Below are 18,914 nucleotides of genomic sequence, written 5' to 3' on the forward strand. Positions count from 1 at the left end.
GCATCACACCTCAAAGTCATATGTGAGAGCTAATGTTAATATCTATATATCAATCTTTGACTTGCAGTCAATGGGACGCAGTGGAGAATAGATAACTTTGGTGGCAGTGCATTGTGTAGTAGTGACATTCAAAGCATGTAGGCGTCTTGGTTGCTCGCAGTCTTGTCAGGCGACTGATTCACGACGAATTTCCTCTGCTGTTTGCCACTGTCAGTTCTAGCACATGACGAAGCTCCGGCAGAATACCGAGCGCCAGGCGGCACGGGGGCAGCCGTAAAAGGCAAGAGTAATGTTCTTATGCGAACTGCCGGCATGTCCTTTTAAACAATTAACTGTTGTTGAGTACAGCACATAAAACAGAAAGCAGGGAAGAGCAGGAGCGGTGTGATAGACTACCCCTAGTATTAATCACTACTGCCTCCAATCTATGTGCGGGTTATGGGGAGCCCAACTGCCTATGGGAGGTGGCAGATGTAATTTAAATGAAATATGACACCCATTACCAAGGGCAGAGTGGTGATGGCTGATGGGTAAGAAGCGCTAGGCAGGATGGACATTAAACATTAGCATATACGGCATATCTTTTGTAATATGTACATGCGTGAGGGTTGGCGTCACCACAGTGTGAGAAGAATGCTGATGGCAATAATATTATATTTGACAAGCTGATCTACATAATCATGTCTCTGGTTCAGTATGTTGCTACCTACTGTAGGTGTCCGTCTCTACCGCAGTGCAGAGAAGTGTCCATTCAGTTCCTGCATAGGATCTCAATGAAGAAGAAACAAGAGCAATTAATATTGTAATTCAGATTCTGGTAATCCCCAAACTATACACAAAAGTATAATTTGTTTATCGACTTGATGTAGCTTTTTAATTGTGCACTGTTGTCTCTGCGTGAGCCTCTATTTCTCCCATGTTTGTCAGAAAACATTCCTTAATAAAACACTTAAAAACAATTTAGTGAAAATATGATCTATGACTAATTGATTCTGTTTGATGGAAGGCAGGGGAGTATTGTTAAAAGCACATTTCTATCACAGGGAAATGGGAAAAGGCCATTAATGACAACAGTGGCCCAATATCAATTGAAAGAGATTTAATGTAATAAAGAGATAGTGAACCATGACCATTATTCACTCGTGATCTTTGTTAAGCATTATTGCACCATGCTATTAGATTTTGTGGATACGGTTCACAAGCCTATTTTATCTTTTTTATGGTAAAGAAACTTCAGTGGCGCAGATTTACAGTGTGACCGATAACCCCAGTGTCCAGAGACCAACAGTGCTTGTAAATCTGTAGACCAGAGCGTAATTAGAATTCAGTCATCAAAAATGAGATACAGAGTGCGGCCTCCACACTTGTTTTAGCATTCCGTTAGAGAGCTTTTTCTTTTTTTTTCTTTTTTTTTTTAATGTTTATTATAAATATAAATAGTTTATCTTGTATATATCATGCTTCATACATTTAAATTAGATTTTTTCCGCTTATCTACACACCATACTACAAAATGTTGAGGGGAAATTTGACAATATTTGACCATTCTTCTTTACAAAACTGTCTAAGCTCTGTCAAGTTCCTTGGGGAGCACTGATGGACAACGATCTTCAAGTCATGCCACAAACTGGATTGAGTTTTTGTGTTCTGCTTTAATTCTCCTTTGCATGTAAAAATGTGCAAAATCGGTAGAGAAAATATAATGAATTCTGATATTTCTTTGAGGCCTCAGTATATGCGATATTACTGATAACCTAAAACTGACTTGAGTTTGTCTGGCTGCGCTCCTTCAATACCCAAGGGGAGTTCCTTATTTGTTAACTTAAATTAACTGGAATACTTGGTTAAATGTAGATTGTGGTGGAGGTTACCAAAGGAAAGAGAGTGCAGTTTTTGTAGTCTGTACAAGAAACCTCTATATGGGAGTTATTCTACTAAGACTGGCATTCTGGGTTAGGCAGGCCTCCCACTGCTTCTAATGACTGCTCTTGGTGTATTTAAGTGATGGCGTATTGAAACACTGAGCGATAATTCCAAAAGAGTGCGGTCTCTAGGCAATGGACCATTTTGTAAATAATAAGCAGCAAAAAGTGCTGAATCTGTGAAATACTCGTTTTGAGAGCTGTGAAGGTTTGAAGACTGAATTATTTGAATAGTGGGTTACCTCAATCCCCCTTACAGCCTTATTTACTCCTGTAACATTTCAGGGTACAATCCCCTATATGCAAAATAATAATAAGCTCTAGTTTAACATGCTATATATCACTGTAATTGTTATGCAACCAAAGACTGGGAAACCTGTGACAGCAGGAATGAAGGTGTGTATGCAGTAGAAGCAAAAGGATTTACTGCATGAATACTTCTGTAACCAGTCTCTGCACATCCATAAACACAATACACATACTATGGCCAAGACAACATATTACTCACAAAATATAGGCTCTATTCCCCCACCATGTTTCTTCATGCCTTCTTAAACATGCAGCTTCTGATACAAGATTATTAGCCTATTAACATTTTTATTACCTTGACACTGCCCTGTGAAATGTTCGCCTAAAACCTTCACAGTACCCAGGTCTTTAAATTGACTTGCAACCTCTGTGGTCAATAGGCTGATTTAAGGTTAATAGAAAGTGGTCACAGTTCACTTTCACCACAGTTACTCTTAGAAACTGGATCACATGAGATTATAAGGATGTATAATAAGCATGTCGTTTTAAATCAACCTGTACGATCTAATCTGCTGCAGTAGTAATATACAGTTATTACTGGAAAAAGCATTTTGGGGATTCATATGGTTTATTGGCTGTATATATATCCTTAAAGAGTTATCTGACTGCTGTTAAAAATATCCTGAAAATGTAATATACTGGAAGCAAATTGTGATTATATACAGTTTACAAAAATGACTGAGACATTATTCATATTCTTAGTTTCTTGCATTTTTTAAATATATGAATGTTAAGGAAAAAAAAAAACTGTTGTAGGTAAATCTGTAAGAGAAACTGAAGGCTTTAATACTTAGTGTTACTCCAGATTTGCTGAACCCATTATTCAGGGAGTCACAGATGGTTTACATGTATGTGGGGGGGTCCTGATGTAGTTTACACTGCTGACTGGGTCTAGCCAATATTGTTCTAGGTGTATGTGTTTTCAAGGGTGGTTACCCCTTCAGTTCACATTCGACCCTTGCCTCGTCCCTCATCTGCATGGAATACACATCACTCAGTGCTGGATTTGGGGATATAAAGGCTGTCAGAAAAGAGCAGAGTGAATGCGTCTCCTATTGATTCTGGCGCAATTCACAGTGGACCTCTTCAGACTGAGGGCGGTTGTTACAAACTGACATGGCAAACACAGCGCCTGCCTGATTTCGTTTGTCATTGCCGGTTAGAATAACACTCACAGAGGATTTCCTTTGACCTTCAGCCTCCTTCTGTCACTTATGTACATTGTCCTGCAGTAAAGGTGCATGAAAAACTAGGTGGAGATGAAGTTTGTGCTTTTATTTTTTAACCTGGAGTCATGGGGATAGAAAAAGAAAATACCACTCCATTTCTTGTTTTATTTCATGAATTTTGTACTTGATTTTCTGGATCATGATACTAGTATACGAGTAAGTTGCATCACATGATGGAAATGCACATTTTAATTCCAATAATAAGAATATGAATGAAGCACTTACAAGCACCACACTCATTTCCACTTCTTTAAGGCAATGGCTTTCTAACGTCAGACTATTTACATCAGAATGAAGTATTGCATTTATTTATTTATTTGGTATTTTTGTGAGGCACGCCTGATAAATCGGATGTTAGTGCAAGGTTCAGCTGAAGCAAATGAAAATAATTTATCAGAGAAAGGAAAGAAAATGAAACACTGCATCACCCTGGAAAAATCAATCAAAAAAAATAATAATCCTACTTTTGTTTCTTAAGTACCATTGCCATTAAGGATATTTGGGGTTTGTATAAATAATCTCCAAGGACATTCTGCTGGCAAAATTGAGGCTTGAAATAGTTCTGTCATTGTCAACTGGTATTAATTATGCTTCGTAAGACAGCAGCTTTATATATACAATATCAATATTTTAGCAGAAATAGGGAAACCTTTAAAGATGTATTTTGCCTTTCTCTGTGTTTTATTTCTCCATTTATTTTTGCTTAATCCAGAGCTGCCTTCTGTAAGGAGTTAAATGTGTTATTCCTTCAGCACCTCTTGTAAACTGACCACAAATTACACATTTTGATGAATTACAAATAATGTCAACCAAATTTTAAAAACTGTAATGATCAAACTTAACACTGTAATAAGCAGGTTGAATGTCACCAAAACCTGCACAAAAATTATATAAACTGATTGCATAAGTATTCATCCCCCTCAGGCAATACTTGATGGAAGCACCTTTGGCAGCAATTACTGCTGTGAGTCTTTTTTGATATGTTTCTACTAGCTTTGCACAGTGGGATGGTGTATTTCTTGTCCATTCATCCTAGCAAAATTGCTCTAGTTCTGACAACTTAATTGGGGATCGTTGATCGACTGCAATCATCAAGTCTCACCATACATTTTCTTTTGGATTCATGTTTAGACTTTGACTGGACCACTCAAGGACACCCACTTTCTCAATTTTAAACCATCTCCGTGTGGTTTTGACCTTGTACTTCGTGATATTGTCCTGCTGAAATGTAATGTTTTGAAACCAGTATTGATTCTTGGCCGACTCCAGCAGGTTTCCCTCTAGGATTCGCCTGTACTTTGCACCATCCATTTCCCCCTCAATCCTGACAAGCTTCTCAGTCCTAGCTAATATGAAGCATGCCTATAACATGATGATGCCGCCACCATGCTTGACAGTTGGGATGGTGTTGAATGGCTAATGTGCTGTGTTGGGCTTGTGCCAGGTGAAATGCTTTGGATTTGTTTAATCTGACCACAAAACCTTCTGCCACTTGCCTGCAGTATCATTAACATGCTTTGTCACAAACCCCCATATGAGATTTACAAGATGGCAACAACATGTGGAAACTTTGCAAGGCACTGTATTTAAACGTTTGTGCTACTAGCCAGAACTGTCTTAAATCATGTCTCTTCTAATTTGTAGCAAGTTTCATACTTTTACTGCATCTGTTCTTCCTGCACTATTAAGTTCTCCAAAATAATGATCTTTAGAAAGGTTTAATTGGCTGACGCTCTGCACAACAGCCTGTTGATGTCTGTAATTGATCTTTTCAATTTTTGAAGACTCCTTTATTAAAGCTGCTTTTATTTAAACTAGCAGAATGTGTCCTTCAGAACACTGACCTATTTTTTTGCCATGCCTGGGTGAATGGCCAAGGTGGAGATACTGATGTCACATCCTATTTCCTTTGCTCTACCAGGTGATTTCCCAACTGCGAGTGCTGAGCAGATCGGTCACTGCTGGGTCCAAGTTCGACAGGGAAATCTGGTCCAATGAACTTTCCCCTGTTCTCAACCTCTGGAAGAAGCTTAACCAGGTAAGATGAGACCCAAACAGCAGGTCTTCGTAGAGATAACTGAGCTTGGATTCTGGGTTCAGTATTTTAGAGTTACCTTGGAGACATTCATTAGTTCTCTAGCTTGTGTGTTCTGCTGCTGTTGCTTTGGATACATGTGTTTTCCACCTTAAAGCAGTGTCAAATGTTGCCTAATGTTAACATTCCTGCCTCACCACTGTCTCCATCCTAAGTGTTGACAGTAAACTGTTATTCTTAAATTAGACCACAGCTGGTTGGTATTTATGTGGTTAGCTTTTTAACAGCTGTAGATGTAGTTGTTCTTGTAGCCGGAACATATTTTGCTCTCCATAATGTAAACTAGTTTTGACATCAATCATTTAAAGTTAGAACAGTGTCTGGTAGCTATACACTACTGCAGTTTGTAAACTAGATTAAGTCATTCGGTTCAATCAGTACTGGCAACGCAGGGTTACAGTTGGGTCAACGTCCAGTTATATTGCAGGCCTGCATTTAAAGTTGTACCCAGAAGACTCAAGGAGCTCTGTTCTATAAGGGTATTATATCTGATTGTGTATTCGTATTTATAAACATATTTTATTTAATTGAACTATGTTTTATATTTTGATGGCACACAAGTTGTAGAATACACCAGAATTATTCTCAAAAACATGTATCTGTCTATTATAAGAAAATAAGAAAAGCTTTGAGACAGTTTTTTTTTTTTTTTTTAATCCTCATCCTGATTGCTAAAATGGGTGGTTGAATGGAAAATATAGTTAAACTGCAGATGTTAAAAATGCTTAATTAGTAATTTAGATGTTAATGATCTTACCAGGACACGTGCCTCTGTTTTTAATTGCACGTGATTCCTTTTCCTACATTAGCACTTCCCATGTGAGCTTTTGTAATTTTTCTTGGTAATTTTGCAACACATTATTTCTGATTGTTAATTTAGTTTGAGAGAAAGTCCTTTTTAGTTTTGCAAGCAATGAAACAATAACTCAAATTTAAAATAAATGTTGATTCCCTCCACTATATGGAGGAATTTAAATGCTATCAACAATTCTAGATATTACATATTACATTAACATCTCTGAGTCTGTATCTGTATGTGTATGTGTGTATATATATTCAGAGAAAGACTCAGAGACTTTAAGGTTTGTCTACCTCAGGTTTTAAAATAATAAGGGCAATGACTCCATGTTTAAAACAGAATGCAAAACTATGTAATGTGTAGCATGATGGAGGACTTTGATACTGTTCATATTTCTAAGATACTCACAACAGTTTTTTTTTAATTTAAAAGGACAATACAGAGTACTTTTTCCTACTTGACTGAATCTTCTCGGATAGTAACTATGGTTTGGTTTTATCTTGCCTAATAAACCATGCTATATTGCTTTAGTGACACCTTGACTTTCCCCAGTGTTGTTTATTGTTCCTTTTCCCATTTGTATTCAGCTCAGAAAGCTTTTTACCAAGCCGGTATCTTTTTAAGGCAGCTGTATTATATACATCTTTTATACATTCTCTGTTTGGAGCTTTGCATGTATTATTCAAGCCAATGGTCAATTCTCAGTAGAACAACTATAGCTAAAAATAAAATTCAGTGTAAAAAATCTTAAAAAATGCATTGAATTGTTATTGGTTTCCTGGCAAAAATGCCCAGATGTCTACTGCCTTTCTTGGAGAACTGCAGATCACTACAGTTATAATGCTGTGGTTTATTGCAGTTTCCAGTTGGGAACATAAGCATGTACAGCATCCTTTAAAACCTTCGTAGAAGTTACATGGCACTGTAATTAGAAGGGGGTTCTTTGGGCTATTGGAAGAAAACAGCTTGAAACATAAACAATATATAGAGAATCATTCTGGAGGAGGTAGCTTGCATCGCAAAGGCTGCTAAAGCAAATCATTGATGTGAACAGCTAGCAGAGGCTCCAGTTCATACAGATTAAAGCCCAGGTTTCTGCTTGCTCAGTCTTTTACAGCAAACACCATTTTAACAATTTATAGAGATATATATACCAGCAAAACTGACAACTAGAAATTGGGCTTCATTTAAAGCACTATGGTTTATGTAGAAGTAGAGGTCTGGTCATCTGTCTGTCCAAGTTAAATCAAGGTCATTTAAAGGTCAGTTTACTGCAGTGGTTTTGCCTATTGCAGTCTGACTTGGTCATTTTACAAAATAAATTGTAGTCAGGAATATTTAATCAGTATTTTTTTTCTTGGGATCTCAGATTAACAATAACAGATTATCATGACTCAAATTTCAGATTATCAATCCAGTTGCTGTAATAGACCGTTCCTCCATTTTCTCCATTTCAGTGGGGGATGATCAATCTTCTCAGGTTTATTTTCACTAAAGAGGGTCTATGGCTATAGTATTCAATTGATTATTTTTGGTATATTTATTTAGTTTAAATAAAAAGTGACAATGTATATTTAATGTGCATAATGTGAACTCCACAATAAAAAGTAAAAACACAAAAACACCTTGTATTGCACTGATGTCCTGTAGTTAGCACATGTGTCTTTTACAGCTATTCCAATTACTACAGTGGTGCTGAAACAGTTTCTGCAGACAAACACCAACTTGGCATAAAATGTTTTAAACTAATTGCCAGTTTCCCTTTCTGTATGTAGCAGATTCAACAGCAGACATTTCTATTGTCAATTATTTACTGCCAGTTTGAGATTGACAGTAAGATTGACCTGTGCAACACCAGCCTGACTGAAGCATCCGATTAACTCATAGCCAGTGTGTGAAGCAGAAATTAGGAAAATGTTTTGATTATGAGAATTTAGTCCTGCTTGGTGAATAATGTTGCCTTTCATCATACAATAAACCCATGAGCAGTGTTAAGGAGTAACTCGCTAATAGTGGCTGCACAACTTTACCATGCTGTTTTTTCCAGTAGCAGATTACTTATATCTGAAGTTTTGTGTTAGACAATAGCAAACTACATTCCCCATTCCTATTACTTTCCAAGCTGCTTTGAACATGCTTATTCAGTGTGAAACAGGAAGGTGTGAGGAAGTGATGATTTGTGACTGGAATACAGTGTCTTAACAAGTGATTTAGATTCCCCAGATTATTATGTTTACATATATTGCTTTTCAGAAATGTATTATTGCTTTAAGATCTCCTAGATGTGCATTGTCACTGCTTGTACAACACTATCCTTTACATCTCAAATGGGCATTGTTTGTTTTTTGATGTTGTTTTTTTTGTATTTGTTTTTTACATTTAATTTATGTTAACTATATGCTAATTTGATTCACCAAATATCTGCAGTCAAGGCAGTGCTTAAATTACCTCTGTGACTGTACTCACCTAAACCAACTCATTAGCATTCACAGCATTCACCCACCCTGTTGGGGATTCTCTCGATTCACAACAACTGCAGTGAGATAATATTATATTATGATTGGTTCCTGATGGATTCAAGACATTCATATTGATTACCCCAGCATAGACTCATAGATTTCTCTAGCATTATTTTTATAATAGGGATAGAAGTCAAGTGGTTAACATTAAAATAAACATGTTTTTAAAATTCTAGCTTTTATTATTTATTTATTTATTTATTTGTTGCATTAAGAAACATAAAGAAACATATCTAATATATTCAATTGCCTCTTCCAGTTCTGTTAAAATTGTTCCCTTGACATTGTCAAATTATATTTCTCACTTTCAGTATGCCTCTCCAAACAGTACGTCTGCCCACTTAACATTGACTTATGCTGATTTGCATATCTTGATAGTGTTTTGTGTGTTATTATTTTCCAGCATGACATTGTGAAGACGTCAGTGATGTACTTATTAGGTATTTGTTTTTTAATTCCAATTATTAGCACTAGCACTATTACAGATGCCATCTACCTTGAGACAAATGTGAAAAGAGTTTTTGTCTGAACCCAGGCAACATTTTTGTTATTAATTATTATTAATAATTGGTGGTCCCTGTCCATTTCAAAGTAACAACTGCTCATTCAAGTTATTTAATAAGATGTGGAATTGGCAAATATGGAGAGCCGCAATCCTGCAGATTTTCCCGGTCTCTCTAAATTGCCAATCATTGGATACCTTGAACACAGGGAGATGTTGCCTAATTAAGACCCACAATTGGTTCAATTAAGCAGTTAACGATCTGGATCAAACAAAAACCTGTAGACCCTGTGGCTCTCCAGGACTAGGGTTAGCCACCCCTGCTATCTGATCTTTACACGGATCTTTATTGGAAAAAAAAAAAAACAGCAGGGTAGGGGGTCCTGCAGGACCAGTGTTCAGAACCACTGATATACTGGATCTTGTTATCACCTGTGCTCTGCCTGTTAGTGACCTGCATGCCCTTGAACTGGGTATTGTGGATTATCTAGCCATTTTCTTTGACCTGGGGGTTCCAGAGGCCACTCAGACCCCAGCGTCCGCTTAAGGTTCGCCACATTAAGCCTATTGATTCAGCACACTTCATGCAGTCCACTTTGAGTTCTCCTGTCAGTGGCCCTCAGCCAGCTGGTATTGAGGACTCCATTATGCTTTACAATGTGACCCTTAGTGGCATTTTAGATTTGTTTAACTAACTAAAGCAGTCTCTTTTCCGCATCATTCCCCCTGGTGTAACAACCGGCTTCGCGCCATGAAATGTCATGTGTGCAAATTGGAATGTAGGTGGAGGGATACAGGTCTCTCTGGTCATGTTCTAGCCTTAAAGCAACACTAGCTATCCTATAGTAATAGATTGACAGCTGCTAAGTCAGCATTCTGTGGGAAATTTCTAGAAAAAGGGTACCGTAATCCTCCTATTTCCACAATTCAGCATTTCTTAAATCCAGTAAAGGACTCTACCCTTGAAGAGTCAATAAAATACAATTGATAATCCAATTTCTTTTTTTTTTCCAAAATTCAAAACATGTCAAAAAAGTCAGATTGTATGACTTGATTGTGTGACTCCTCTGTTGACGACTGCTTATGTACTCTTCAATTCATAGAGTTTCATGCAGATATCTGAAATGATTAGCCTACTCAAATGAAACCTACTGCCTATTCCTTGGATTCTATTCCTACTGCCCTGTTGTGTTCAAACTCTTCAATTCTCTGTCCCATGGCCACACCTATCCTCAATGAATCATTGAGTTCTGAAATCGTTCCGTCTGCTCTGAAATTGCTTAATAATTATCAGCCGATATCTAACTTATAATTTTTGGCAAAAGTTAAAGAACGAGTCGTTATCATTCAGTTATAATCCGTAAACAAGCTGCATGAACCAATTTAGTGCAGATCAGTGCATAGCATTTGAAATAGCTCTCGTAAATCACGATTTATAGATGACCTCTGACTGATATTTTGTTCCATTCTTGTTCTGCTAGACCTTAGTTCAGCCTTTGATACAGTTCACCACACTATCTTGCTGAATAGCTTATAGAAGGATGTTTGTGTTACTGGAACTGCTTTGGGTTTCAGTCATATCTTACAGACATTGGAATCAGTGTAAGTATTCAGGTCAGGCATCTTGGTGTCACCTTTGATCTGAGGCCAGCATTCGAGGACCTTCCTGGCAGTGTTGTGAAGGTGTCCTATTCTCACCTCCGTCTCACAGCCGTTCACGTCTCCCCTAGGCTGATGCAGTGGAGCTAAAGCAGGCTTGGTCTTGGGCTCGATTTGTTCTTCATAGGTTGCTGTGTGCTCAGAATTTGGCTGCTCAGATCCTAACAAAAAAACTAAACCAAAGTAAGCTAAGTGAGCATATCACTTCTGTTTTAGCGTCCGTGCACTGGCTCCCTGTGGATTTCAGAATACACTTTAAATTCTGCTGCTCACATCCAAGGTCTTGAACAGTTTGGCTCCTGATTACATCAGCAAACTGTTATCTCCCTATGTACCTACCTGCCATTCTGTGGGCGTACAGTTGCCAAAATCAGAGTTATTGAGATGTCATGAAAGGCACTGTACTGAATTATTTAGCTTTCTCTTGTCCAACATGTTCTTTGACTCCCTTGTGTTCGCAATTCTTCAATTACTTCATATTTAGACATACGCTTTCAAATCCGAATACGTGGTGTCTTCATCATTCATTAAACTGTGTTTATGTTTCAAGGTTGATCTGACCTCTCTGGAAATGTACAGAACATATCTAGTGCTGATAAACGACCCTGCCATTCGAGTGAAAAAACGGAACCATAATAATTATGTAAAAAATAAAATACATATAAATCTTTAGATACACATCTACCACAGAAGAGAGGAAATGTCAGTTGAATGCAGAGGTTCCAGAATGCTGCCGCCTTATGACTTTTCTATGCACACGCACATTGTGTAAACAGAGACTGGTAGGTGATGTACAAAAAGCATCCTCCAGTCTAGCAACTCAAACAGACCTCAAGGGCTGTACTTAAATGCACACCTCTGTTAATGACAGGTCTCTTGATTGTAACTGGGTGACGGTGCTGGAAATGTTCAATGGAGGTGGGGTGCTGAATTAATATGAAATCTTTATGGTGAAAATATTTTCTCTCTCTCTCTCTTTGCATTTCTGCTGCTGTTCACCTGTTAACAATGACGATACAATGCAAGTATTCCTAGGAAGAATTGTGAACATTAGTAGAATAATTACATTTTGAGAACAAGGACTCAATTTGCTGCAGCTGCAGATATCAGCACTGCTCCTAGCTTCTTAGACATGAAGTTTCAAAAGTATTTTTTTAACTGAGATCAATGGCAACACACTGGTTCTTTCAGTTGTGTGATTCATCGCTCTGGTTACATGTGGCAACATTACAGTTTAAATGATTTTTTAGAGGGCTGTTTTCACATTGAGTGCAGTACTTCTTTTGAAATGTGTGGTGAAATATCTTCTGGCTAGCACGTGGTGATCAATTGTCTTTGCTGTGAAATAAATGTGAATATGCTGAGAAGTGTATGCAGTGTGAAATCTTGACTTTGCCCTCACTCTGAGAACGAGCCGAGGTTACATCCATCCCTTTAAAATACCAAAAGTCAGTTTACAACATGATGCATTTCACAGCTTGAGCCAGAGAGACCTGTAGTCACTCCTCAGGATTGTGATCTTTGTTTCAGGGCTCTTCACTCATTCATCAGAAGGTATCTCCACCAAGCAAGAGCCAGGGTTCCCCCGTGTTGTCTTTCATCATTCTGGAGCAGTTCAACGCCATCCGCCTGGTGCAGAGTATCCATCAGTCCCTGGCAGCTCTCAGCAAAGTCATTCGAGGCACTTCTTTGCTGACGTCCGACGTGCAGAAACTTGCCACTGCGTTGCTGAATCAGGAGGTGAGAGAAAGTCGTTTCAAGGTCTGTTTATGTATGTAAGCAGATTACTAAAAGGACTGGGGCAAGTCTCTTTCTGCTAGTAATGAATTGTACTAGAATGGGAATGTTCAGGTGGATTTATGTGAGGGGTACAATGGCAAAACAGTATGAATGCTGTGTAGCAGTGTACTGCCTGCAGTTGTTTGGCTTTTGTAATGTAGGCCCCTACCTCTACCAATGCATCTCATATTGGGAGCTGGAATTGTAACACTGGATCAAGTAGAAAAGGCTTGATCATATCTCACAGCTCCTCTGAGTCCCAATCTCACAGAGTACAAATTCTCTCAGGCCTGCTCCATATGCACAACCGGCTTTTACGTTTCATCTGTTGTCCCAGTACTTTTTGGTAATGTGGTGTGAATAATAATAATTTGGGATCTAAACTACACCCGGTAAAAGAGTCAGATGTTCTTGAACTATTTCCATTCAAAGTGTAAGCTCTGATCTACTGTTTACTTCCTCCTTTAATTATCATAATCGACGCCACTTAGAGATATCCCTTTTCTGGTTAAAGGGATTTGGTGAAGGGTTGTGCAGCTGAAGGGATTAAGACCACAGTTCTATCAACACTGCAACTTCAAATGTAGCCATGAACAAAGTGAATTTATTTAAATGAGGCCTTGAATTATAAGCAGGAAAAGATACCCGGGGTATTTTTTCGTGTTACGCAATGGCTTTTATAAATCAAAGAGTCTCTTTTGCTGATGTTTGCACTCCTTAGAGATGCGTATCCTCTTGGAGCTCTGTGTGACATCACCAAGTCAGAGTCGCATCCCTCTTACAAAGCTGGCGTGGTGAGATCATTCTAGTGAGTTAATCCGATCTCATGTGTCGCCCACAAAAACTGAAAATCCCAGGTTAGCTTTCATTATCCACTGTTCAACAATCTTATGAAATGTGAGCAGAGATGGAAATTCTTCAAAGTAGTTAGCCTTTTTAAGGGTTTAAATAAGTCAAGTTTAAAGAAATTAGTTTCTGATTCTCCCCAGGTTAAGAGGCTACTTTGATCTGACTCGATGGAGCTTTTTCAAAATTGGGAAGGGAATTGCTGTGGGTTCTCTAGAAACCACTAAAACTGGTAAGGAATTGAAAAAAATATCTGAGGACACTATTTAAAAACGAATGTGTCGAAACACAAGAAAATTAGACAAAAGGTTTCTCTACAGTGGGAAAGTGGATGTGTTTGTTATGGAGGTCCTTCAAAGGAATGAATCTGGGATTATAAAATAATGAGGATCATTTGCAAATGGAAATAGGATCGATAGGATAAGACGAGCAAGGTTGTTTGCGAACAGATGAAAACTAAACATTAGGCTAGAAAAGCTCTGAATGTCCTAAATTACACTGACAAAACGTAAAAGACTTCTATAAATATAACGCTGGATTAAAAAATGAAATACCCACCAAGTAAATATTCACATAATTCTTATATAGATCCTCTTCATACACAGAACAAGGGGGCAATCATTCTGGAGTGAGTATACCCAGCTTTACAACGATCGAACAAACAAACACAGAAGTGGATGAAATGTACATGACTGCGATATACAAATAGAAAATGGATGTCCACAATGTACAGAAATGTAACGCTTGTAGTCTCACAGCATTCTGCACTGTTCAAGAGTTAGATACATGTGCGTTAGGTACATTAACGTGCAATCGCAAGCAATATCCTTGATGATGACATAGTACACATACACGAACATTGATGCTGATGATCATGATAATATTTTTACCATCACAGTTTCTTACAAGTTACAAGCCTTGAACCCCCTGCAGGTTTTGTTTTCTTGCCTATTTTTTCTTTTTTTTCTTTACATACAATATGGACTCCACGGCTCTCCTCCTCTGATGCCACATAGCGCTCACTGTTCTCGAGAGGTAATTAACATAACAGGGAGCTACCAAGGGCTCTTTCAAAGATGGAACATTATAAACACATCCATGTTTTGTTAATCAAATTCCATTAGACTGATTTAAACTCCACCAGACACTGACCTTCTCGTGTTGCTGGGAAATTATGATCAGCTTTAATTTTAGTTTTGACAGAATGTATTACTTTCAGGGACAATTACGTGTTCCGCTGTGGCTGTGACATTGTACCTTGCTACTGTGGGATTATAATTACTAAACAAAGGCTCAAAAACTAAATTAATAAACAGAAATGCTGTGTGATGACTCACGGGCTTTCATGAGCTGAGTTCCTGATTCCTCACCATACCAGTATGTAGATCCACTTAATTTCCTTCTGTAAACTATCAGCATCCTCATTCATAATATGGACAGTTGCAAAATGAGATTATAAATTGACTAATGCTATAGAATTGAATACGTATAATCTTCTGTCTCTTTTTAGCTGTGTTACTTGTTGATAGATATTTAGTTCATGGAATGGTACCCTGTACAATGCATTCAGTAAGACTTTTCCTAATGTAACACTGTAAGCCTAACCTGCTTTTAATTAGAGAATAATCATTACAGTTGAAAAGGTGACATGCAATGAGCCCTACTTAGGATTGTTTTCCATTTATACAATGAAAACTCAATGCTGGGCGATGCGACCTTGTTGTGACCAGAGTATTCACAATCCAGTGTCTTCACAATGAGCTCCGGTTGATTAATTAATTCCTTGTAAATGTCAAACTTTACTTATTAACACTGTACGTATGAGTTGCACCTCTTTAATCTGGCTTCATTCATATTAATTATGTACTTGCATTTTGATGTGATGAACAATTATTTTCTCATTGTTCAGAGCTCTTGCTTGGCCTTGTGAGATTTCGACAACGGGGAAGGAGAGAGAATAATGCTGTGCTTATTCAGCTGATCTCCAGGTTTTCCTGTGCCTAGAAGCAAGATTAGTGGATTTGAAATAATAGTTTATACTGTAATAGTACACCTTAAATATTAGTGCTTGTCTCAATTGGTGCTTTTTGTGCTATGTGTGTCTTTTACCGTGTCATCAGAGAAGAGTCCTAGGAGGTCAGTAATTTACAATATTCAATCTAATGCCATTAAAGTACCTGTTACTGCTGAAATTTGAATACACAACATCAGGCTTACATACAGTGCATCCGGAAAGGTATTCACAGCGCTTCACTTTTTCCACATTTTGTTATGTTACAGCCTTATTCCAAAATGGATTAAATTCATTATTTTCCTAAAAATCCTACAAACAATACCCCATAATGACAACGTGAAAGAAGTTTGTTTGAAATCTTTGCAAATTTATTAAAAATAAAAAACAAAAAAAAGCACATGTACATAAGTATTCACAGCCTTTGCCATGACACTCAAAATTGAGCTCAGGGGCATCCTGTTTCCAAACAAACTTCTTTCACGTTGTCATTATGGGGTATTGTTTGTAGAATTTTGAGGAAAATAATGAATTTAATCCATTTTGGAATAAGGCTGTAACATAACAAGCGGTGTGAATACTTTCTGGATGCACTGTATATAAGGGTTTCTTTGTTTTAGCACTATCAGGACAGTATGTTCCCTGGGTCACACTGGTTATTTAGAACATGTGGTGAAAACTAGAAGTTCGAGCTGGTCTTCAGGAATAGCAATGTGAGGCTCTCGTATGTAGCTGTGTGTGCATTTCAGAAACCTATCTGTCTCTTTTGCAGTGTCCACTGAGTTGGCAGAACAAATGGGAAGGCCCAGAAGATCCCATGCTGTACCTCAGAGCAGTGGTGGCTCGAGCACTTGCTATACAGGTAAAATACAGTGCCTTCTATTGAGAGATGCACACATGTATAATTTATCTATGCTCAACATTCATTACTAAACATTGCAAGTATTCGTGTCATCTAAAGCTCTAGCATTCAGAGCGCCTTCCCTTTCCTCTGTAGTTCTTTGTTTTCTATGAATCCTGTTTTCCTTAGCAATACTTTCAGTCACATATCTCTAAGTTTATTTAGTGGGAATTACTTAATTTAAAAAAAAAAAATACAAGGAATGAGTAGCAGGGTCTGTTAATAGGACAAACCATATGGCAGTGCATGTAGCTGAAACAAGACACACTAGCCCAGGAGAAATGTCCACGGATTAAAAGGCTCATTCAAATTACTCAGCAGTCACATCTCCCAGGGGTCACATACAGCTCTTGTCTTTTGACACTCAACAGATGGTCAGGTTTTTGGGAGATGTGTTTATTTGTTCAGGAACCCAATTATGTTTTTGGAGTTGATTTTAAAACCACAGTGCACGTCTGAACATGTTTTTGGCTTGGCTATGCTGGTTGATGATCTAATCAAAGCTTTACAAAATCTGTGCTACTGTTTCAATATGTTTTTGTTTACAAATATGAGGTGATTTCCCCCCCACACCACCACAGAATGTGCATCATTTGATCAGCATAGATCTTTCTCTGATTAAGTTTAAATGTGCTTCCACACATTATGTTCATGGGGATGTTTGTAACAGCTTGAGCATACATTATTAAGAATTAGTCATGTTTTGTTTTGCATAAGTGTAATACATTTGTAAGGGGTGCTAAGAAAATTAAGGTATAGCCACTTAATATTTTGTTAATCTTGGTTACTTGGAATAATCCAGTAATTTATCAGATTTATCAATTAATTACGGACTGGATTATCTTTATGAATTCCAGTGTTTTTTGTAAGCCAGTGTAGGATAGTTCTACAGTTTCCAAATATTTAGTTTTAAGTGGGAAATTGTTTTCCAATGATCAGCTAAAACAAACCTGTTATAGGTAATTAATTCCTATAAATACCTTTATGATTGGCAGCACCCCTTCAATCCTTTATGCACATTAAAAAAATATCAAAAGATGCATCAAATTAAAAAAATTAAATGGCTAACAAGAAGTCCAATGAATCGAACATGCCGACCTTGACTAAGACAGTGCTTTGTGAATATTAAGCATCTCAAATAGCTGGCATTGAATTATTCATTTCAGAAGATGGTACATGCTAATATTACCTAAGGGAAACACAGTCATTTTTAGATCCCATGAAAAATAATAAACAAATTTAGTAGATGAAGGAAACATTTTCATAGAGTAAATTTACATAATTCAGAGACAGTTACAAGAGGTTTGTATCAGTGCTCGTTATTTACCGGGATTATTAAAGACCCTCTCTGCCTCAGTGTTGTTTAAGGTAAACAGAAACCTTAAATAAAATGAATATGAGGAACACACTGAAATACTCAGGAATGCCTGGCACACTCCAATAAAGTCATAGCCTATAGAGAGAGTGATCAAAAATAGCTTTATGAAAAGTGGTCAGTACTGTTGCTTTGTTTGGCATTGGTTACATTTATTTGATACAGTATGTCTTAAAAACTAATTTTAATATAATTTATTCACTTTGTGTTGTGCTTTTATTTTGTAAGTCGCCCTGGATAAGGATGTTTGCTAAGAAATAAAGAATAATAATAATATTCCAAAGACAGAATAATGTCAAATATTTTGAATGGTTATAAATGGATGAATTCAGCTAGTGTAATATAATCTTTACAAAGATCAATACACTTCAATACCCAAATATTAACCACTGGATTCTGTACATTAAATAAATTACCCCATTAAAGCACCTTAGTTCGTTTTGCTTCTTAATTGTCCTTCTAATTAATTGATTAAGTGATGGGGAAAATGTAAGCCCCAAGGACGGTCAGTTTCAGAAGCCCGTCCTATTTGCATATTCATTAGTCGATGCCCTTTGATTTTCATTTAAGATAACACATGCAGATCTCGAGGTAAAGCACAAAATAAATACTTCAGTTTGACCCCACTTTGCACATTGATTTTATTTAGTTTTATTGTATTTTATTTTTAACATTCAATACATTTTAAATTCTATATTGGATAGATGTATATTTGAAATTGTGTAATTCAATGTGTTTAGTGAGATTATTTGCTTTGGCGTTTAATTACTCTTTAACATTTGTACAATAAGAGAACGATGGATGCGGTTTTCTGCTCAATTACCTTTCTCACACACTGTTAAAGTGCCGTGCTCCTGTTAGAGAATCACAAAGTGTGAGCTGAGCCTTTGTTTCATAGACAGTGTCACTCACTGGGTTGTAGGAGGATGTGTCCAACACTGGGGTTCATTTCTATTTCCAGTTAGAAT

At 37.3% G+C, this 18,914-nt stretch overlaps 1 protein-coding gene across 1 annotated transcript in view; it reads left to right on the top strand.

The window, feature by feature from the left end:
• The window catches only part of dync2h1 (dynein cytoplasmic 2 heavy chain 1), a 138,195-nt gene that overhangs the window by 108,154 nt on the left and 11,127 nt on the right, over positions 1–18,914 (top strand). Inside the window, exons 85-87 of the mRNA XM_066699286.1 lie at positions 5,382–5,498; positions 12,565–12,774; positions 16,443–16,532. Coding sequence (XP_066555383.1) covers positions 5,382–5,498; positions 12,565–12,774; positions 16,443–16,532 — 417 coding nt within the window. The remainder of the gene's footprint in view (positions 1–5,381; positions 5,499–12,564; positions 12,775–16,442; positions 16,533–18,914) is intronic.

The sequence above is a fragment of the Amia ocellicauda genome, chromosome 3, assembly GCF_036373705.1.
Source record: "Amia ocellicauda isolate fAmiCal2 chromosome 3, fAmiCal2.hap1, whole genome shotgun sequence".
NCBI lineage: Eukaryota > Metazoa > Chordata > Actinopteri > Amiiformes > Amiidae > Amia > Amia ocellicauda.